General features: G+C 42.1%; 1 protein-coding gene across 15 annotated transcripts in view; it reads right to left on the bottom strand.

The window, feature by feature from the left end:
* Positions 1-23296, bottom strand: part of DST (dystonin) — a 558750-nt gene that overhangs the window by 87236 nt on the left and 448218 nt on the right. For all 15 annotated transcript variants that reach the window (XR_014326489.1, XM_082847286.1, XM_082847281.1 and 12 more), the window contains 5 exons: positions 22698-22939; positions 21689-21818; positions 18569-18768; positions 16387-16882; positions 13057-14528 (listed from right to left, as the gene is read on the bottom strand). Coding sequence is in view for 14 of the 15 variants with exons in the window: in XM_082847286.1 (XP_082703412.1) it covers positions 13057-14528; positions 16387-16882; positions 18569-18768; positions 21689-21818; positions 22698-22939 (2540 nt within the window). In the remaining variant the exon portion in view is untranslated. The remainder of the gene's footprint in view (positions 1-13056; positions 14529-16386; positions 16883-18568; positions 18769-21688; positions 21819-22697; positions 22940-23296) is intronic.

Raw genomic sequence — 23296 nt, 5'->3', positions numbered from 1 at the left:
CTGTTTCTAGGAACTAATAGCTGTAGATATGTTTTACTACTTACCAAAAAAAAGAGGGGGGAGGGAAACTGCTACATTTTTAATTCCAGGAACTTGTCTGATACATAAGGATGCAGGGGAAAGTTTTATTCTCCCTCACAGCTAATTTTCAGGGCAAAACAAAACAAAACAAAAACCTAATAAAAACGTTCCAGTAAATTGCCTTAATCCCTGGACTTGGTTTTAAAGAAATGAATTTCAGGGTTGCCTATCAGCGTAGTTCTGGGTGAGTCTGTGGTAATTTTCTCAAGTGCTAACAAAAATACACTAAGGTTAAAAAAAGATAACTACTAAAGAATCTATATACTCCTAACAGTTTACTTTCTACAAATAAACTGTAAAAATACAGTAAAAAAGAAAAAGTACTCTGCTAAGCTTTCAAACTAGCATGCCATTTAATGCAACCTCATGGAAAGGGCATCCCTGATTAGAGCAATTATTTCATAGACTGATAGTGTCCAAATTCCTTATCTCTCAGTAACAAAATACCTAGGAAGAGAGACTCTCCCCCCAATCTAACCCATGAGTACACAAACACAAGAGAAGCTTAAAATAAAATAAAATTACCTCTGAGGCAAAGTTTACCAGAAGAGCTTAGGAAAAGGACCAAAATAGCTGAACTTCAATCTAAGTGGGAAGAAAAAAATTACAGGCTTGACAACCAACCTCTCCCTATTACAAAGCAGTACGCTTTACTTGCTTACCTCACTCACCACTTACCAAAAGTGAGGGGCTATACAAGTGAGGGGCAAAATACAGCACAATTACCTCTCTCCCCCATGCAGAGCTACTGAGAGAATATTTTCAGAGGTGTAAAAAGTCCTCAATTTGAGGAAAGCACTTCTCAGACCAAAACAATACTGTGTTGGTACCTTCCTAAGCCCGTTCGAGCTTAATAAATCCAATATAACTGCCCTTAAATGGCTGGGTCTTAAACCACAATTTGTGGAAAAGCCTGAGCCTAACATAAATTCACAGTGGAGGCATTCAAATGAAAGGGAACAGCCACCGTCTCTACAACCAGGAGCAGGACTCCAAACAGCTGGGGATAATCACGCTCCTCAAAAACGGTCCCTAATTAATCTGTTGTTATGATCATATCAATATCTGTCATCTGGTAGGGTACTAGTCAAACCCCCCCAAAGACAAGATCGGATTGACCATGATTGGAAACACCAGTGGCCACTTGACAACACTACCACAGACCTTGGGCATCACAGAATTTCCCATCTCCGTTAATTACCTGAACTGAGTGAAAGCCATTACAGACAGGGTCCAAGGTTCCTGCCCGGGCCCTTGTTTTTCGGGCAGTGGCTTTCTTTCTTACTGCTCTGAATTTGGGGGAGCATTGCATAGGGATCGCATCCATCTCCTGGGCAGAAAGGGGAGCCTCCATGTCCTCTTGAGATGCTACGTTGGATTCTTCCAAATCGTATTGTGTCAATAATGTCAGGTTTTCTACTAAACTTGCACTACCCCCATCTACATCATTTCCCCCCAGATCTGTGTGAGGGAGAGGCAAATCCTCAGGAGAACCTCCCATAAATTCCCTACTTCGTGCTGTGCTTTGTAATTCTCCTGGTCCATATGTTTTTCCTTCTTCTCTGGGGTTAGAAATACACTTGTTTTCTCCCTCTCTTGGCAAAATGAATGGGTCAGCCTTAAGAGTGCTCTCTTTGACATCATTCTGCAGGCAGCAATTTTCACCACGGATTTCTCTTTGACCGTTGACACGTTTTGTTTCCTCTGGTGGAGAAACATCATGTAAAATCGTTTTGAAGTTGTCATCAAGGTGGGCGCTTCTGCATGAAAGCAAGGGGATTTTCTGTTCGCTGATGGAATTAACAGAAAAAAAGGGTCTATATTGCTCTGCTATGTGAATATCTTCAGCAGAAGACAAGCTTCTAATTCGGGATGGGTCTCCAGGTAAAATGCCCTGTTTTTCTTCCCTCTCGGCTGGAGGACTGCATAACCCAGAGTCATCCTCCTCCGACGTGAGAGAATTACTACCCCCTCTGCACTTGCCAGCCTTGGTAACAGCATCTGACAGATCAGGAGGTTCAACAAAAGAGCTTTCACTTTTGTTTGCATAATCCATAAAATTGGCTGGGACGAACATTCGCCATGACCGTCTATGCTCTTTCTTTTCTGCGTGAGATTTGGCTTTGGGTAATCCTGTGCTTCGGATGATATCGCTATTTAGTTTAAGGGCATCAAAGATCATCTTTTCATCGAGTTTGTGAGTTTCACGGCCTCTCAGCTCAAATGCACTGGAAGAAGCAAGGGCACCATTGGAGCATAAAGAACTGACATCCAGTGTTCTGTGACTGTAGGGTAAAGTCCGATCTGTGAAATGCCTGGAAGACAGGCTCCCCTTGGAACCAGAGTCGATCTGCTCATTCAGCCTAACCGTGTCGTAGATGGAGCGCTGCGGGACGTAACAGTCCTCGATGTTGAGGTCCTCCTCTTCCTCACCCTTCCCTACACAGGGGGGATTCTGACGTAAACAGTCCGGTCTGCTCAGCGGCTTGCCCATTTTGGAGACAGTTAAAACAAATATTGCAGCTCTTGACACAGAAAGTGGGAAATAAGGAAATGCATCTTTCAGCAAAGCACACTTCTGAACAGAACTATAAAGTGTCTCCAGCCCAAGGACGCATCTCACATAACACACGTCGTCATAGATGAGGTGTTTAAGGCCAGCAGCAGGGCACCGGTCTACTTTGCAACCCTCCCTTTACCTGGTGGTTTGAGAATGACTCTCAAAAATAAAGTGCATCATGAGCAGAGAACAGAAGTCTCCTTCCTCCTCCTACCCAGAAAGGCCCCCAGAGTTCCCTTTCATGTACTCCAAAACACAGAAAAAAGAAACCAAATAATGCACTTAACAGTGGCTCAAACACTTAGAACATTCCATTGTCGGTCCATTTCCCTTTTTATTCTAATTTTGCATCTGAGATTTCCAGGTTAAAATTTCCAAAGGAGCCAGCATCTTAGCTGGCTGAATGTTAATTTCAGCAGTGCTCTGGTTAACTGTAATCCACTTAAAGACGGCCTGCAAAACTCCATCTCTTTTATAAATAAACCAAGGTTCAGAAACTTAAAAGACAAACCCAGGGACCATGGACTGTTCCAATGAAGGCACAGAACAAGTCTTCAGAGAAAAATAAGTTAAGTCTAATGCGGTAAGAAAGTTCAAATTTTCTTTTACTCTTTTTGGGAGTAGCTATAAATAATCTTGATTCGAAAGGCAGTCTTTCTACCCATATTAAGCTTCTTCGAGACTATTCAGAATTATCCAAAGAGGAAAAAATAGGCTTTTGGGCGGCCAGGCCAGTACAATCCAGCGACCGTTTAAAGTAAACACAAAGCACGGTGTACTATAAACTCCCCTAAAAAAAAAAAAAAAAAAAAAGCCGTTTTCAAAGACTCTTATCTGATCCTCCTTAAGACGACGGATCCACCTGAGGCAACTGCAGCAGAGAAGAGCTCCGGGCTTCCTCTAAGGCTCGGGCTGCTGGGACCCCGCCGGCCTTGAAAGGCGCAGCTGGAGGCGGCGGGCGGGCGTCCCGAGCCCGGGCGCTCCCGGGGGCGCATCTGCCGCGCGCCCCTCGCCGCCGCGGGGCCCGGGCTCCCACTCCGCCGCTACGCGCTCCCGAGACCGGACTCCGTGGGCATATCCCCCGGACTCCGACCCCGTCCGGCCGGGAGCCCTCGAGCCTTTGAGGGGGAGGTGCCCAGAGGCGGGCGGCTGCGAGGCAACCGCCTGGTGGTGACATCAGCGCGAACCAGACCCGGTCCTGGAGGCGCGGGGAGGGCGGCGCGGGTTCGCGTATCTGGTAACTGGGGAGGTGGGGGAGGGGCGAGCAGAGGCGGAACAGACACCAGGAGCCCCGCCGGGACTGCACCCCTGGGAATAGGAAACAGGGATAAGGGCTAACAGGTCCCCATCCTTCAGATGAAACCATACTCCCGTGCGCTGCAGCTGCGGACTCTTAGACGTTTAGTGTCTGCAAATGCAGAGCGCGCATCACTTTCAAGTCGACTCTTGTGTCATTCTTTTCAAAACCCAAGTTCAAGTAGAACTGTTCTCCAGAATCAATTATTCCTAAGCTTCTTCGAGAAGAAGAATATGAATATTAGCGGACATGAATATTAGTCGTTACTAATAAGCATGCATTCCTCTTGAATTTGATGCAAGACTCAGGCAAAGATCAAGGGCAGTTAAATGACTCTGGATGTTTCATTAACAAAATCACACCCACTTTTTTTAATCTACTGAATAAACACTCTTTAAAAATACTGTTTGAAAATTAACTCAGCAAGCCAAACCTTAGCCTTTGGGTGTGTGTGTGGGGAAATTTCATAGATTCATTTAAATAAAGTAAAATCTATCCATTCCTTATCTTATGAAATAAGCAACCATGCCAGAGTAGCAGATAGAGGGCAGATTTTCTTTCCTCAATCTCACAAAATAATCATTTGAACATAAGTAAAACTGTGCTGGCCCCAAGTGAAGACAGTTCTATTAAAAACAACCCTATACTTTCTCTGATAACTTTACAGAAAAGATGTGGGATGGACCTTTTTTACCTTTCATAAGAAAATATTCCAAAATGATTTTTATAAACCTAAGAACTGAATCTTTGAAAAAAAAAATCTATCCATAACTGGAACTCTACAGGTTACACACCCATTCAACAATTATTAGATACAACTCAGTATATGGCCATCATGAAGTTGGAAAAAATATCTATAGCCAACTAGAAGGGAATATATACATAATAAACAACCCATCAACATGATAATATCAATGCCCACTCTTCAGAGTCAAGAAGTGAAATACTGCAACAAGCACCTGATCCTGTCTAATCACACAGGCTGTTGTGACATGTGGATCATAAGACAAAGAAAAACGTGCCCACAGTTACCACGTTTGAACAGTGGGTCGTGCCCTAGGCTGGAATCAGCAGAAACTAAGGGTTTGACTGTCAGTTGCCACTCCCTTCCCATATAAGCTATTTATTCATGGCTACATGAATAATAAAGTTTCCACAGAATGTGGACCAGGGCCCTTCTCTAAACAGAGATCCTCCCAGAACTTTTCATAAGAAAAAATGGCCCTAATTCCGCCCAACTTAGGCTCTAGATCTGGATCATTAGCACAATTCTATTCTAGTCTTCTAACCTTCTGTAAAGCTAAGAACAGCAACCTCACATTTCATGTGGATAGTACACTTTTAAAGCTACATAGACAATTCATTCATAAACTCAACCATTCATCAAACAGTGCCCACTATTACCAAACAGCACGGAGAGCCCTGGCAAAGTGCTGGTGCCCAGAGATGCAGCACCCCCGCCCCTTCATGGCTTACAGTAAAGTGGAGAATATGGATGAGAAAGTGAGCAGAGTACAGCTGGGAAGCAGGAAGTGCTATGGGAAAATGTCCTCTAGTTGATTATGTTTAAGGATGTGCCATTTATTTAATAATTGAATTCCTATTTTATTAAGTTGATTTCAACTAACTCTACAAAGGACGATCCTAATAGATTCTGATTCAACTTGAAATTTGTACTCTTAATATTACATTGGTATTGATGACAACAACTTGTATATTTATCTTTGTGACTTGGAATCAGATTCCAAAGATCTATCTGGATAACATAAAAGAACTCACATTTAGCGCAGAACTGGACTGGCTGAACTTTTCTTCCTAAATTTGGTTTATGCAGCTACTTTCAATGCTATGGTCTCTAAAGTTAGTAAAATCGAGATGTACTGAACTGTGTTAAACGCTAATCGTGATACCTAGCTCTCTCACATTTTCGTAAGAGAGAAATACACAATGAATAAAATGAGTAAGGTTCTTCTGAAAAGTAGTCAACAGTATTATTTCATACGTACAGAAATCACAATGTTAAACTGGTCTCAAAACATAACTTTACACAGCCTACTAGATGTGATTCAGTTAAAAAATCTTCTAAAGGCAGATGATTTTAGAAAAGTACACAAATACTAATTGAATTATAAGCAAAACAGTATAATTTTCTCATTCTATATTTCTAAAATTAAATTAAATCTTTTAAAAGAAAAGTTCCTGAAAAATCTTACCACAAAGTACAATGATCCACATCATAGAAAAGGTAAAAGACTAATTTTACCAACTGAAACATGGAGTTTTTAGAGCTGAAAGGCTAGAGATATTAGGAAATTCAAGTGCAGTAAATGGACAATGTTTGTGAGTAAATGCACTATTATCCATAAAAACTGACCAAAGTATCTTCCTGGCCCAGGTGCTCCTGAAATATGGATTAGAAGCCAAACAAGAGATGTGGTTTTTTTTGCTGTGAGTACAAAACTAGGCCTTAGAAACAACAATTTCTATTATTCTTTCAAAATAGATATGCCATTAGCTCAGGAAAACGGAAAGCAACCTGTGTTCTTAGTTTTCTGATAAACTGATAAACAGCTTCACATAAATGGGTCAAGGGTTTTCAAGGATAGTCATCAGATGAACATGCAGTAGCTATTTATTTTAGTGGAAAATAACTTATATTTGAAGGAAAATAGGATATTCAGACCCCATGACAAAAGCAAACAAATTCAGAAACACTTAACAGGGTGACTGATCTTGATGGGAATTTATCTTGAATGTTAAGGAGGATCTGTAATATGCACTCCTCTTCTTCCTGGAAGTTACCATCACAGCATTTACCTACCCGAAGCTATTATTTAATGAATGATTACAGACCTAGACAAACATTTAAAAAACATTAACCCATTAAATTTTCTTATCCAGAAACCAACGCATCATTTCGAAACAACAAAGCAAATTCCTCCCTCTCTGCTCCCATTTCTCACACACACACACACACACACACACACACACACACACACACACACACACACACCCCTTTAAGCAACTTTCCATGAGAGTAAAATAAATTATGTAGATCTCCTTTTATCTAAGGAAGGCCCATGATAATGACAGGAGATGCTATAGCCTGGCGCTTTGTGTGTGCTGGTGGGTGTGTCTGGGCTGGGGGTGGCGGGGAGAACCACTTTAAAATGAAGATACAAATTTATCCAGTTAACAACAAAACCACCAAAAAATCCCCTGGTATAAAATCTCTGGCTGGAACTGCATTCAGAACAACCTACATGAACTCCTTGATCTTTTTTTTTTTTAAACTGGAATATAGTTGAGTTACAATGTTGTGTTAGCTTTAGGTGCACAGCAAAGAAGTGATTCAGTTATATGCATATAACTGAATATATATAGTATATATATACCATTTATGACAAGATATTGAATATAGTTCCCTGTGCTATAGTAAGTCCTGTTGTTCATTTTATATAGTATAGTAGTATGTATCTGCTAATCCCAAACTCCTAACTTATCCCTCCCTTCCTCCTTTTTTCCCCTTTGGTAACCATAAGTTTGTTTCCTACGTCTAACTCCTGGATCTTAAATGAAGCCATAGGAGTTAAGAGGCCACATGACACCAAGAGCATGGCGTTAGTTAGAAGCAAACATGGAAAGAGCCCTCGTGCCACGTTCCCCACCAGGACAGCCTTTCGGAGTAGGAAGAAGGCCCCACTGGCTCTGCTGGTGTGTGTGGTGCGACCATGGAGTCTTACGAACCTTGCCATCACATCAGCGCCATCGTAGTGGCCTCGTGCAGCCTCTGCTTTGGTGGGCCTTCTGTGTTGCCCAGCATAGGTGATATTCTTTCTTCCTAACATCTTAAAGCCACTCTGATATAGCTGACTGAATAATGTGACCTTCCTACAAAGCCCATGCATCAAAGTACAGTTTCTATAGTGAAAACATTGTCACCTTTAAAAATACCACAGGAAGATGTTACAAAACCTCCCTGATAACACAGGCTCATTAACAAAAATCCAGTCAAGTAAGAATATTTCCCCAAGAAAAACCTCTTCTGCGACAGCTTTACTGAATTTGCTCCTGTTTTTGACAAAAACAGAGAACAATTTGTCATTGACCTCTATGTAACAATACGGGCCACTGAGAAATCATTATTAAAGTATTCTTTGGACAGTTTAATTTTATCTCTAAAAATATGGTGACATTACAGAGGTTGTTGTAGGATCATTTAATAAATATCTTAAGAGGATACTTGGAAATTGATTTTTTTCAGCCATACCATTTACAATTAGGACTCAAACCTCCCGGCTTCCCCAGCTTCACGGCGCCTGGCATTCTAGTTCACCCAACATGCTCAGGAGGATGCCTGGGTTCCACACTGCCTTCCCCTGGACCAGAGAACATTTATCACAGCACAATTACATGTGTTCCGGTCTCTGTCTCTGGTTTCAACTCGGTTTAAAAATTCCCTGCTTTTAGAAATCTTTGGTTCAGAGAGACTTGTACCAGTGATGTGTTCATTTGTGGGAACAAACCAAATGACAACTGGAGAAGCAACAGAGTGGCCAGAAAAAACAGTAAGCAGGCTGTGGGTAAAACTTTTTACCACGGCCTAGATGGAGCTGGGGAGGGTCATATATTTAGCTGGGATGTGACTGTATATGTTCGCTAAAACATCAAGTTTCTGTGCTCTTCACTGAAATGAAATCAATTCAGTGTGGGGATAATTGGCTGTTGATGACATCAAAGGAAGGGCGGCACCTATTGTATAGAGTTGGTATGTCTTTGAAAAATAAAATAGAAATGTGGAAACGTTAATATTACCTGATAATGTAGTTTAGATTTGAAGATAATCTTGAGCAGGAATCTTTAACAGGAGGTAGGGATAGGGGGACTTTTTCCTTTCTGCCTAGGAATTTATGACAGTGTACACAGAATTTAATGCAATAATACAGAAGTATAAGTAGAAAAACGGTACTCTGGGTTATCAACAGTAATAGAAAATACCTCAGTCTTTAGACATTTTAATCCAATGACTAATATTTAGAAGCAGGAAAACAATCCACATTGTTTAAAAACCTAGCTAAAGTAACATAAAGGGTAGTACCAATCTCTTTTCGGAAACTTCGAATAGCTTTCACTGACAGTGAATTAGGACTTTTGGTTCAGAACAGCATTTGTTTTCAATCATTATGTTTGTGTTGGTATTAAACATGAATTAATTTTATCCTGTCAAGGACATTAACTGCTGTTTCCTAGGTTAAGTTTAAGGGGGGGAAAAAAAGAATGGAACCCAAGAGGTCTGTCTTACCTAGTTTAAATAATCCATTATGCTCCCAGTGAATATAACGTACCCCGACTGAGTAACTGGGTAACAGCTATAAAGCTCCAGAAAGACTCTGAAGGCAGCTTATTCTATAGTATGAAAAACTGTCATAAGATTTTACCCATGACATTAGGTTAAACAGAAGCTACCAGGTAGAGTCATGTCAAACTGCATCATATTTCAAAGTCTGTAATGAAAATAGACCCAGTACTTCGGTGCTTTTCTGTTTTATTTTTAGAAACTATAAAATAGCAAAATACTAGCTTTTTACTCAATGCAAATTATTCCACTTAAAGCAATTTTTAAAATCTTCCTAAAATATTATGTTAAAACTAATGTCCATGGGCTTCCCTGGTGGCGCAGTGGTTGAGAGTCCACCTGCCGATGCAGGGGACACGGGTTCGTGCCCCGGTCCGGGAAGATCCCACATGCCATGGAGCAGCTGGGCCCGTGAGCCATGGCCGCTGAGCCTGCGCGTCTGGAGCCTGAGCTCCGCAACGGGAGAGGCCACAACAGTGAGAGGCCCGCGTACTGCAAAAAAAACAAAACAAAACAAAACAAAACAAAACTAATGTCCAACCAAAGCTTAATCTCCAACAAAAACTAAGTGAAGATCTGAATTGAGATAATTTACAACTTCAATCAAAAATGACATAATCACTAAGACAAGGAAATGTTTGGTGCTGGTGGTAACTGTCATTATCCTCATCACAACATCTAGAGATACATTTCTAAGACAACACACACACACACATTCACCTCCTGTTATCATAGTGTCTGGCTTTACAGAACACGTTCCTTAAGTGAGTGTTCCTGGTGCTCTGGGTTAAAATAAACAATGGCTGATTGACAGATGAATGGATAAAAAAGATTTGGTACATATATACAAAGGAATATTACTCAGCCATAAAAGAGAAGGAAATAATGCCATTTGCAGCAACATGAATGGACCTAGAGATTGTCATATTGAGTGAAGTCAGACAGAGAAAGACAAATATCATATGATATTGCTTTTATGCAGAATCTAAAAAAAAAATACAAATGAACTTATTTATAAAACAGAAAGAGACTCACAGACATAGAAAACAAATTTATGGTTACCAAAGGGGAAAGGTGGGGGGTGGGGAGAGATAAATTAGGAACTTGGGATTAACACATACACACTAATATATATAAAATAGATAAACAAAAAGGACCTCTGTATAGCCCAGGGAACTATACTCAGTATTATGTAATAACCTATAAGGGAAAAGAATCTGAAAGAGAATATATATATATATATATATATATATATACACACACACACACACACACACACATATATACATATATATATAAAACTGAATCACTGTACTGTACACCTAAAACAAACACAATATTGTAAATCAACTATACTTCAATTTTAAAAAATCAGAAAAACAAACCAACCAACAACAATGGCTGGTTACTCAGGCCACCCAAATCAGTCTCCAGCAAAGATGATTTGAAAATTTCCCAGAGAAGTGTAAGATGTACAACGTGATGAATAAAGTTGACCAAAACACTGCATTATATCCACCAAAACATCCAGGCTCTGACACTTACTACCCGTGTGACCTTGGGAAAGTCACTTCCCCTCCCTGGGTCTCTGCTTCCTTACAATAAGATGGGGATAATGACAGTACCCAGTTCTCAGGACTGTCAAAAGGATTAAAGACAGTCTAGAGTCATGCTTGACACACACTAAGCCCATAATAAATGTTAACTGTTGTAACTGTTAGTTTTTAGAACATACACTGGCAAACACACACACAAAGAAAAGATAATCAGTGATTGTGTAAGCATATTTACCATAATATTCTTATTGTTTTTTACCTATGGCACTGGCATATACCAAATGCAGATGACTGTCTACTTGGAAACTTTCATTTCAGTCACTGGGTCTCAAGACACTGAGGGTATGTCATGATATTCTTTATTACTGAATTTCATTAAAATCAGTCAACTCCTTAAAAAGTAATGAGAAAACACATAGACACAGCACGCCAAGTGGCTTATTTTAGAAGACATGATCACTTTGTTTTTCTTCACAGTCAAATAAAGCAATCTGTGTAACCATGAACAGTAACGATGCTTATTTAGTGCTTTTCAGTTTGCAAAATAATTTCAAAGCAACGCGTGAGCGAGCCCCTCCTATCCCTTGCTTTTGCTTCCTTTCCGAAGACCTCTCCACAAGCAGAACCATGTTTTTCACTGTCCCCATGCCTGGGGACCCAAAGAGGGGGCGTGGACAAAGCAGCAGCACCGATATTATTACTTTTGCTCATTTTCCTATAAGTAGTTGAAGCAGTGAAGAGAGATAAAGGCCTGCTCTCTTTTTCTAAACAAAGTCACAGAAAACCCAAAGAAATGATAACGTTTCACAAAAGCATGCTCAACTTTCATCAGTACAAAGACCACCTGATCACTGTCATGGAAGCGTTCAAGCTTTGTCAGGTCCCACAGAAAATTCCAGAGACTCACTCCTAAGCACCCCCCTACCCCCTGTCTTCCAAGCAGCAACTGTCACAGAACTTTGTTTCTCTAACAGACCGTTCTCTTATATGAAATCTTTATTTTGCAAACCACAGTGTGAAAGTGTGACAGGGCAATGAAGTTAAATCAACAGTGAGGCAGCTTCCTTCTCCTTCCAGAATCAAGGCCTAAATACAGAACCGCAGGTTCTTAATCCCTGAAGAAACTGGGCTTCAAAGGCACTCTATAAACAGCAAACAACCATAATATAACAAAGAAGAAAAAGAAGCTACTTTGAAGTTACTTTTCAAACTTCAGTCACCTAAAAATAACACCACGAAAGAGAAACAAAGGAAAGACTTTGTCAAGTATAACAGCACAGAATTCAGGAGGTCTATTTGATTTATATTCATTTCTCCTGGGAAATGATTTGTTGTTTTGCAAATTCTGTTTCTATTTAATCCTATTTGATGCTTCATGCATCACTGCAGCCTTTACTGGAAAGTAAAACTTACCTCATGAATAGAACAGGATCCCCTGCAACCCTACAGGTTCCTGTCAGCCCTGTGCAGCAAAGGCTGGACAGCTAGGACCCTCCCTGTGCAGGTGACCCTCTCTCCAACGAGATGCGAGGTCTGCACCTGCTACCCTAAGCGGATTCACATCACTGACCCTGGACCTGGCCCACCCTCTCCTCCGACTCCATCATCAGGCATCACTGGGTGCTGCCAGGCGGTACACGTTTCTCAGCCCCAAGGCGCTCAGAGTCCCATCAGAAATAATTTACTCCCAATCGTCTGGGGCCAGGATTACAACAAGGAACTCTACCCCTGCCTTTTAAAATAGGAACTTGGGGAAGAAATTCAATTAAGAAGGAGGAGAAGACTATAAAAAGGGAAAGAGCAGGAAAAGACTATAATTCACCATGAAAGAAAATGCTGGGACGCAAACATGAAGAGAACACACTTTTGATGTGATGGATGGGCCTCCGCGGTTGACTTTAAAATACGGACGTGGTCACTCCAGAGGGCAGCTGTGAGTGACATCAGAAACAGACACCAGCTTTCCAAGCACCCTTTGACCTCCTAATTCATCACAGGCCTTATCCCATGAGGGCCCAAAGCCCCAGGAAGCTTGGACTCATCCCACGTACCTGGATATCCCCTCCGCCCACGGATGCTCATTTAAGCTCCAACACTGCATGACAATCCTACTTGAAGATGCTACAAAATAGGCCATCTCCTTCTATACCGATCAGTAATGTCTTTGAATAACCAAAACGCAGAGTACAAAGGAAGCACCCCCTACCTTGAACACATCAAGCTGTTGGTTAATCAACTCTGTTTCCATGCCAACAGGGCCTTGAGACTCCTCGTGCTCTTCAGCCTTCTGGAGTAGAGTAGAAAATTCCTTGAGTTTGCTGTAGAATTCTTCAAGGCGCGTGATGGTCCCTTCCACCTGCTCTTCTCTGGCTTGTGCACGGTCCCGAAGCTTGTTGCACTGTTTGCTTAAAGCCTCCAGGTCCCGTTTGATGCCGACCAGGTCAGGAGAGGCTTCCTCCGTGGCCAGCATCATCTTGCAGGTCTTATTGGCATTGGTGTTGCTTGCGATGAGCGCTTCCAGTTTCTCCAAGAAGGCTTTAATAGCCTCCCTTTGCTTCTGCAGCGTTTCCACATCTCTCCCCACTGGGGCCATGCTGTCCAACTCATCATCAAACTCCGCAAACTGAGAAAACATCTCTCGGATGGTGTTCTGGAAATGGCCGATGCCCTGAAGCTTGGTTTCTAAGAAGGAACACTTTTCATCCACCTGCTGGCTGAGGGCGCTGTGCTCCTGGACTAAGGCTTCTGCTTGGAGGAGAACCTCGGAGGTGCCCTTGGAGTCGGAGGCCCCCGCCACAAGGTCCTGGGCGAGCCCCTGGGCCAGATCGACCTGAGGCTTCAAGGTCTGAAGGGCTTTCTGCTGAGTCTGCAACACAGTCAGGGACTTACTGCTGTGAGCCTGGGGCCCCAGAGAGTCGTGCATATCTAGCTGTTCCTTTGCACACTGAAGCTGCCTCTGAGCTTCTTTGGAAACTTCTTGAAATTCTTTAAATTTCTGGGCCATGTTCTCCAGAGAGAATTTCTTCCTGTGCACTTGCTCGGTGGCCATGTCCAACTTCTGGAGCAGGGATTCCTTCTCCTCTGCCACCGCCTCTTTGTCCACTTCACAGACACGGAGCAGGCTGCTGGCTGCACTGTTTAGCTGTTCCACCATCCCGAAGTGCTGGTCCCTCTCCTTCTGCAGAGACTTTAACTGGGCAAGAGATTTCTCTGTCTCAGCAGGATCCAAGCTACACTTTATTTCCTTGAGGCTGTTTTGACACCTGTCTATCCATGGCTGGAGCATCTCCACATGTTCTTTATACTTGAGAGCTTTTTCCAGTGAATCTTTCACCCTGTCTTCTCTTTCTTTCACCTGCTTCTGAAATCCATCCCAGTTGGTTTTAATCGTGTTCAGTTGTAACTGTAACGCTACCTTCTCAGACCCTTGTGTTTTTAGTAACAGGTTTTCACCTTCCGCCATGGTTTTCTCATAAATGTGAGACTCGGCGGTCAAAGTTTTCCTGAAGTCTTTCTGATCTTTCATTAATGACTCTAAGACCTCGACTTTGGCTGATATCGGGGGAGATTTGTTCTGTTCTTCCTTCTTGGTATCCAGCCAAGCCTGGAAATCTCTAGACATTTGCTGAAATTGATGAGAGCTGGCACAGGCTGACTGAAGATGCTGGACATGGTTCTCTAAAAAATAAAACCACAGACATGTTTATTTTACATCAAAATGTTGAATAAATCTGCAAAAAGCCAAGAGAAAAACCACCAAATAAATACACAGAATAATCTAAACGCAAGGGCTACTAGCACTGACTATGAGAACGACAAAAGCGCTTACGTTATGGACAAAGGCGGTGGGGGAAGGGCAAGAGGTGAGGACTATGGCAAGAAAAGAGACAATAGAGGCTGGATACTAGAGCCACCTCCATCCTAGGGCGAAGAAGTGACAACTGTTCAAAGCTCTAGGTGATGCTGATAAATAACCAATCTCTTATTAAATGTGACTTTTCCACCTGTGTGATTTTTTTTCCTTTGGCCCTGCAGCATGCAGGGTCTCAGTTCCCCAACTAGGGACTGAACCCGTGCCCCCTGCAGTGGAAGCGTGGACTCTTAACCACTGGACCGCCGGGGAAGTCTCCACCTGTGTAATTTTTACCCATCATGGAGGCAATGTAAGGCAGCCCATGGGGACGACATGGGTCTGGATCCCAACTCAGCCTCTCAAGAGCTGGAGGGCCTAGGGTGAACGATTAAACCTCTGGGCCTCATTTCCCCAAGTGTGAGCTGGCAACATTGATAGAAGCTGTCGTGGGAATGAGGTGACAGTGCGTGCAAGTAAAGCTCTGAGCTGAATGCCTGTCACGGAAGAGGGTTCCTAACAATAGTCACCATCACTGTAATCATCATAGGTAATGTTTGCTATCCATATCACGTCAAAATCAAGGAGTAAGTCTGAAACGGTTGCTATGATCAGTAAACAAATCCAATCAATTATTAAAAAACATAAACTGAGTGCCTAGTGTTACTTGGCAAATGACAAACAGCCACCAACGGGCTCTCCTCTGGCCTGCCCTTCTCGGGCCCAGGAACTGCTGCTGCTGCCTTGGACCATCCTGGGCTCAGCGGCCACAGAGTGATGGCTACAGCAGGCGAGAGAGGAAATCGTGCATAATGCTTCTCTCTCACACGTTTCTCTGGAAAAGCTTCCATGATGGAGCCAGACGAACTAGCTGTTATCAAGAAAATGATGCCAAGCCTTTTTTAATAACTGTAGTCGTCTCCTTTTCTGGTGAAACAAGACTGTCGCATAGCATAAACACTGACACCTTTAAAAACCAATTTGTTTTTTTTACGGTTTTTTTAAATTGAAGTATAGTTGATTTACAATGTTGTGTTATTTTCTACTGTACAAGAAAGTGATTCAGTTATACATATATACACATTCTTTTTCATATTCTTTTCCATTTTGGTTTATCACAGGAGACTGAATAGAGTTCCCTGTGCTATGTGGTAGGTCCCTGTTGGTTATCCATTCTATATAATATCCTATGATAAGCCATAATGGAAAAGAATATTAAAAAAGAATGTATGTATATGTATAACTGAGTCACTTTGCTGTACAGAAGAAATTAACACAAGATTGTAAATCAACTCTACTTCAATAAAAAAAATTTTTTTTAATAGTTTGCATCTGCTAATCCCAAACTCCCCCCTCCATCTCTCTTCTACCTCCCCTGCCCCTTGACAACCACAAGTCTGTTCTCTATGTCTGAAAGTCTGTAAAAACTAATCTGGAGTACCCGAAGTTTCCATGGGCCTATGCAAAGTGGACTTTGCCGGCACGGGGTCCGCCTATTATCTGTGCAGAACTCCCCGCCCCTGCAACACTGTGTGTGCATGTGAACCCAAATCTACCCTCCTTGCATGCACCTCTCACTGTGGGCAGGTTCACTTTAGGGGCCTGGTTTCCCCAACAGCTTGGAAATAGGGAGTTCACTGATCCCTATTTCCAGGAAATACATGCATTCAAAGAAGACACACAAACCTGCTTTTAGTTCAAGATCCTTAAATGATTTTAAGATGCCTTCCAGTTGCCGACTAAGTTCAGCTTTCAAGTACTCTTCTTTAACCAGGGCTGCCAGATCCTCTCCCAGAGCCTGGGCCACTTTGATCTGCTTCGTTTCCTGCTCTATTTCCTGCTTCATTTTCTGGGCTGTTTCCAGCTGCTGGTTCATCGCGTCAGGGTGTGTGCTCCCGGCCACACTGCTGCTGAGTTTATTATCCAAGTCGGCCAGCTTATCGGAAAGGCTTCTCAGCAGGCTTTGATACTGGGTGCTTTTAACAATGGCATGGTCGATCCGGTCACATCTGTCCCTCAATTGTCCTGTGAGGCTGTCCCATTTTTGGGTCACAGCTGCTAGCTGTTCCTTCACAATCCCGTGGAAGGATGGGTGCTCCCCAGGTCTGTGCAGTATGCCCTGACCAGCCACTGTTAGCTGTTCATACTGAGGTTTCCGGGTATCAAATTCTTGCAGGAGAATCTAAGGTAAAGAGGTGATGAGGGCAAATAAACACACAAATGACTAGAGAATTAATTACAAAAAACATACCTTTAAGTTTCTAAACAGACAGAAATGGTAGCTAATTATCTAGTTTTTATTTTATTTTTGTTACTGCTTTCCTAGCTTTTATTTCAAAGGCAGTCCAATTATCGTATACTAATCCAAAGAGCAATGGTGCTTCACAGAGATTAACATTTTGTCTAAAATAATATCCCCCAAGGGAGACAAAAGAGAATAAATATTTTTGCTAGTGTGGGGAAAAGGAACAAAAATTCATGTACAAATTTTCACACACAAAGGGAAACACTGCTTTTAGACAAGTTTACATCACACTAACACCAATTTGATTTCTTCCTATTTGCATTTTTCTTTTTACAGGATTTTTTTAAATGCTCTATAGCATTTTACACCAAAGGAAATACACAGTGATAACAGTGTTAGGATATACAAACTCATGGTGTATTGATTTACAAAGGTTCTTTTTAAACATAAAATCGACGTTTACAGTCTTTTTTGTAAAGATTTAGCCAATAAATCATGTCGCTCTGAGCGTGCGGGCTCACACTGGCTTTCATTATAAAACGAATGATCCCCAAATGTCCTTCTTTTTTTTTTTTTTTTTTTTTTTTTTTTCCTTTCTACGGTAGGCGGGCCTCTCACTGCTGCGGCCTCTCCCGTTGCGGAGCACAGGCTCCGGACGCGCAGGCCCTGCGGCCATGGCTCACGGGCCCAGCCGCTCCGTGGCATGTGGGATCTTCCCGGACCAGGGCACGAACCCGCGTCCCCTGCATCGGCAGGCGGACTCTCAACCCCTGCGCCACCAGGGAAGCCCCCCAAATGTCCTTCTTTTAGTAGAATATTTTATCTATCTCTGGGAGACTATGGTTAATTACTTCTCCTCAAATGTTTCTTTATATCTGTTGTTTCCATCTATTCAGATGAAGAACATACATGCCTAGGACAGCATGTGACTCAACTACCCAGACTGTTGTGTATTTTCAGAGCACAGATCAGCTTCCATGCCCCAAAACCACCACCTGCACAGAAAGAAAGCCCACCGAGACCACAGCGGAGCGCCTGCGACTACGTCTGACTTACAATTTACATACGTTTCTCCCCCTGTGGATTTATCTGCTCATAATTAGATAAGTCTAACTAACCCTGCAGGTTTCAAGGTTCCTCCTCTTCTTCCCTTCTTCTTTCTCTTCTTACTTTGTCTCCCCGACTCAGGGATGTTTTGCATGAGCTTTATAAGTTTCATTATCTACTACCACAATCAAAATGAATAAAACCTCAAAGGAGTCATTTCTAAACAATATACTAGCTTCTCATAAAAATGTTATTACTTATGCAATCATATGTTATTAATATGTATGTTATTAATATACTTCAAAGAAAGTCCTCTTTAACAGGGTCTCTACAAACCACAATATGACTGAAACGATCAAGGGACCTGACCATACTCGTGGGCTCAGTGGACCCCTCAGGGATGCTCCAGGGATGCTCCAGAGCTTTGCTTCTCTGGGGGTTTCCCGCCAGCCTCACGACAGTACCTCGTGGGCATCTGACACATTACAAACCCTCCGAGACAGGCAGAGCACATACCATCCAAGGTAATGTATTTCTAATGAAAACATCTGTCTTGTTCAGTCAGGTAGGACTCACCTGCACCTGCTGCCTTTGTGTGTTCAGCATATTTGGGTCAATCGACAAGGGCCCAAGGACACTGACCATCAGTTCTTTTTCCACAAGCCACTGTTTTAACTGAGCCTCCACAGTCTGGAATTGGGTTAGATTATTTGAGGATTCTTCCAGTTTCTGTCGTCTATCAACTGTTAACTGATTGAGGTCTTGCCACTGAGAATCTAGAAGAAAAAAAGATAAAGGATGAAACAGATTTTTTTTTTTTTTTTTTGCGGTACGCGGGCTTCTCACTGTTGTGGCCTCTCCCGTTGCGGAGCACAGGCTCCGGAGCGCAGGCTCAGCGGCCATGGCTCACGGGCCCAGCCGCTCCGCGGCATGTGGGATCTTCCCAGACCGGGGCACGAACCCGTGTCCCCTGCATCGGCAGGCGGACTCTCAACCACTGCGCCACCAGGGAAGCCCAGATGTTTGTTTGTTATACATTTAATACAACTGTATCTATGAAGATTGTAGGACAGGGCTCTCCTTACATAGTCAATTAAAGACTAACCTGTGCGTTAAGTGCATTTAATGATACAGATTTTATGGTCCCAATGGTTTGTGTCAACTGAAGTATAAGAAAAATAGATTTGAATCTGATGGAAGATGCTGTAGATTATGGAATATTCCTGAGAACCCTCATTCCTTCTAGAAGTCCTACAGAGTCTGTTTATTCAACTAGAACTGACCCACTAGAACAATGAACATGTATCCTTTTCTTTAATAGCAAACCTTCAACGACCAGATGGTGGTAAGTGACTCCCAAATGTGTGTATCTACACCCAACCATGCTCTTCTACGCAAATCACACATCAGCAGCCAACTGCTCAGAAGTTACAATAGGAAATCTCACCAACCCCTTAAATTCAATGTTGGAGGAAAAAACTCACGATATTCCTATCAAAATGGGTAGGTTTTTCTGACTTTTATACTTCTTTTGAAGGTTATTCTCATGCATGTCATGAAATGCCATAATTCAGGATGTTCTTTCATGACTCTCCTATATCCTCAATCACAAACCCTTAAACACAGTGCTTCCATTCCCAATACCCAACTCCACATTGGTCCTCACCATCTTTTGCCAAGACCAGTACTTCTCAAGCTGGAGCTGCATCAGAGACCCCTAGAGGGTCTGGTTGCACAGGTGCTGGGCCCACCCCTGGAGGGACTGATCAGCAGGTCTGAAGTGATGTCTGAATGTGCATTTCTAACATGTCCCCAGGGGATGCTCTGCTCTTGCTGCCAGGAGCACCCTTTCCAGAGCTGCACACCTAGACCAAGAGCCTTCTAACCAGCTTACCTGCGATTCATGATCCTCAGCTGCAATGAATTTGGTTCTAAAATAATTTCCCTTAAACGTCACTGAATATGTCACTTCTGGGCTCAAACCCCTCAATAATTTACTCGTCACCAACTAGACGGCAAAATCTGATGACCTCTGCTTGACCTCCAGTGTCTCCCACAAAAGGGCCCTCGTGTGCTCATCTGAAAAGGTCTGTCCTCCGAGAGGAAGCCCTCATCTGCCCGCTGATCACATGTCCTCATCGCAACAGGCTGGGCGCACAAGGGCCCCACAGCTCACATGCTCCATCCCTCCCCTTCTGTCCCTGCCCCATCCCGCTTTCATGATCCCACTGGGTCTCACTCTCCACTAGGATGCCCTGCCTGCTCCCCCAGCCCTGAGGACGGCATGCTCCTTGAAGCCCAGAATTACAGACCATCTCTCAACACATGAGTCACTCAACACTGACCGTGTGAAGAGCTGATCTGACAGATTTTTTTCACCTAGTGTAATGCACTGAAGAGCTGCTTTTCATAGAGCCCAGCCCCTGAAACGTTTACCTAAACAACGTCACACTATATGGCGTGTTCTAGTCAATCACAATCTGATAATGAGATAATGCAACTCCAACCATAAACGGAGAAGGAGAAATATCAAAATCTTACCAGGAAGCTTTTCTGAAATATGCATTCCTCGCTCCCTCCGCTATTCTAAGATGTCTTGAAAATATTCCTTCGAGTAATTCTGATATTCTGACAACCACTGAATTAGGGCCCAATTAATTATAATGCAACAGAAGTCTCTATTGTTGGATTAAATACACCTTTCAACATTAAGATCTCTTAGGATGACTCTTTTTCTTTTACTGGAGTATAGTTGATTTACAATGTTGTGTCAGCTTCAGGTGTACAGCAAAGTGAAGCAGTTATATGTATAAGGATGACTCTTATTAAATTAAAACGTACTTAGAAACTTCTAAATTTATCACAGCATATCTGACTCTAAAGGAAGGACAAGATTTAGCTAAATATAATGGAACAATTCAAAGTAAAATGATTCTTGTGATAGTCATAGTTAAACATACTTAGTATGTGCCCGATACTGTTTGTCTGAGCTGCACACACATTAACTCACTGAATTCTCCAAATACTATGAAGTAGGGAAAATGAGTGTCACTGTCTTACACTCACTCCCATATCATTACAATAAGGAAAAGGGGTGATAAGATAACAGGGCTTGTGAAGGCAATTCTGCATCTCCGAGGAACAGTTTATATAGGGACAGGATGGAGATGGGAGGAGGACTCTGGGTAAAGAGCAAACCCCCAGACTCCTGTGGGGAGCAGCCTTCTCAGGCTGGTTGGGAAAGGGACCAGCAGCATGAAACAGGGGCTGGTGGGGTACCATCAGGAACTCCATGGTGGAGAAAGGCACCCAGCTTTTCCAGAAAAACAAACAAAAAGGACTCTCCACACTAAAATATAACAAATCATAAAAAATTAGAAGCACCCAAAACCTAATAAAAAATAAACCATAATGAAAACATGTGACTCAATACACAGCATTCTATCAACTGGTATCTACCTTCTTCATAAACATAAATTTCGTTACTGTGTTTAGTGAGAAAAACACAAGATATGCCAAGGCCTAGCACCATATAATATGAAATGACACTTTAGAATATGCAAAGATCGATTCTGAAACATGAAACAAATCCCAAAGTCAGTGAGATTGCTGGATAGATGTTTTCTGATAGAGATTATGGTTTTTAAAAAATGACTGTGCTTCTGTTCACGGCCTCTGGTGTAAGTGGTAACATACCTATTTCCGTCAACATCTGCTTCCACTTGGGGGCCTCCGGAGTGTCTGGGTTCTCCTCCAGCAGCTCCGTCAGCTTGTCTTTCAACTCCTGCACTTTGTTTACATTTTGCTTCAGTTCTGCCTCAAATGACTAACAAGGAAATAAAAAAAGTAACTTCATTAAAGTATGTCAACATCAAAAGACAAAAACACAATTTCAATAGAGCACTTTTTTCTCCAACATGACCAAAAGAGGGGAAACAATCCACTGTTAAAGGCTGAAGTGAGTGAGGACTGGATTCAGCAGTGAATTATATTTTCTTTTCCTCTTCATAACTATTCTTCAACTAGCTGATAACAGAATCCCAAGGAGGAATGATAGAGCTACAGAGATAATGACCCTCATCCCATCACCTAGAAAGAATTTCAAGGTATTCTCAAATCCCTTTGGAAAAAAAGGAAAATGACATCAGTATGATTGTAATTAATCAGAAAATCAGTCTTGATAAAGGCTGCAAGATTTGAGACTACTAGCAAATAAGCACTTTTCTGGACAACACGTTACAGAGTTCAAAGATAAGTTAGTCATCTGGAGACATTTTTGCCAGCATTGCCGAAGTGCAAAACCATTTTCCCAACCCTGACAGTTGTAGCAAGAAATACCGTGTATTAAACAAAGGGAAAGCATGAGCTCCCCTATTTTATACTGGACAGAACAGATTCCTAATACACTTAGCCCTTAAATACATCTTTTCCAATAAGTACTGGTTAAAATCCAAGACTTAAACTAATTTGAAGGTGGCAAAGTTGCTTGCACCCAACAGCTCACTCATCTTTATAACATCTGCGTGTAAAAATAAGTGACTATTAGCATCAATCTCTACAAAAAGTCATGTTCAACAAAGCTGGCGAACTATGTGTTGAAGGTTATAGAGCCAGAAACCAGAACGGGGCTCCTGACCCCCAGGGCTCAGTTCTGAGTGCTAATCTGTTCTCTCACATCTTCGGTAAATGGACCCACAGAAGATACCTTGTTCTGTTCAACTTGACTCTTCACAGCCTCAGTGTCCGTAGGTGTAGGTGCCTGATGCCATTTTGTGGCAGTGTTGTTCATTGTCTGTAACCACTGCATCATGGCACTTGATTCTTCCTGAGCCTTTTGCAATCTGGAGAGTTTGGTACTCAGTTCGGCTATTTTGTCTTTAAGTAAGAGGCCAAGATCTTCATAGTCATGGCTTATGTCAGTCATATCCTTTTTAATGGACGTTAATCCTAAACGTAAGAAGAAAAATTATATTGACACATTTTCAGGGTGTTTAGAGCTCTAGAAATAAAAATTTGTTTCACGTGCTATTTCCTTCTATTTTGTCAATATTAAGTCTACTATGATAAAGTCATAGAGTCTTTAGAACTAAAATGTTACATCATCTTACAATGCTACTTAATGACAAATACTTTAGGTACACTGCATAATACAAGTGAAATGAGATAGATATTTAAAATGGAATAAAAACCCCAAATCATGAAATGATGCTTATTAATTCCTCAGGCAACAAATTAAAAAAAAATAGCTCAAATAATGTTATCCCAAGTGAGAAAATATCTCAAATTAACCCAAAAGAAGGAAAC

Source organism: Leucopleurus acutus (assembly GCF_964270905.1).
Source record: "Leucopleurus acutus genome assembly, chromosome: 10".
Taxonomy (NCBI): domain Eukaryota; kingdom Metazoa; phylum Chordata; class Mammalia; order Artiodactyla; family Delphinidae; genus Leucopleurus; species Leucopleurus acutus.
The sequence above is the reverse complement of the archived record's forward strand: the minus strand, read 5'-3'. Positions and strand labels throughout refer to the sequence as shown.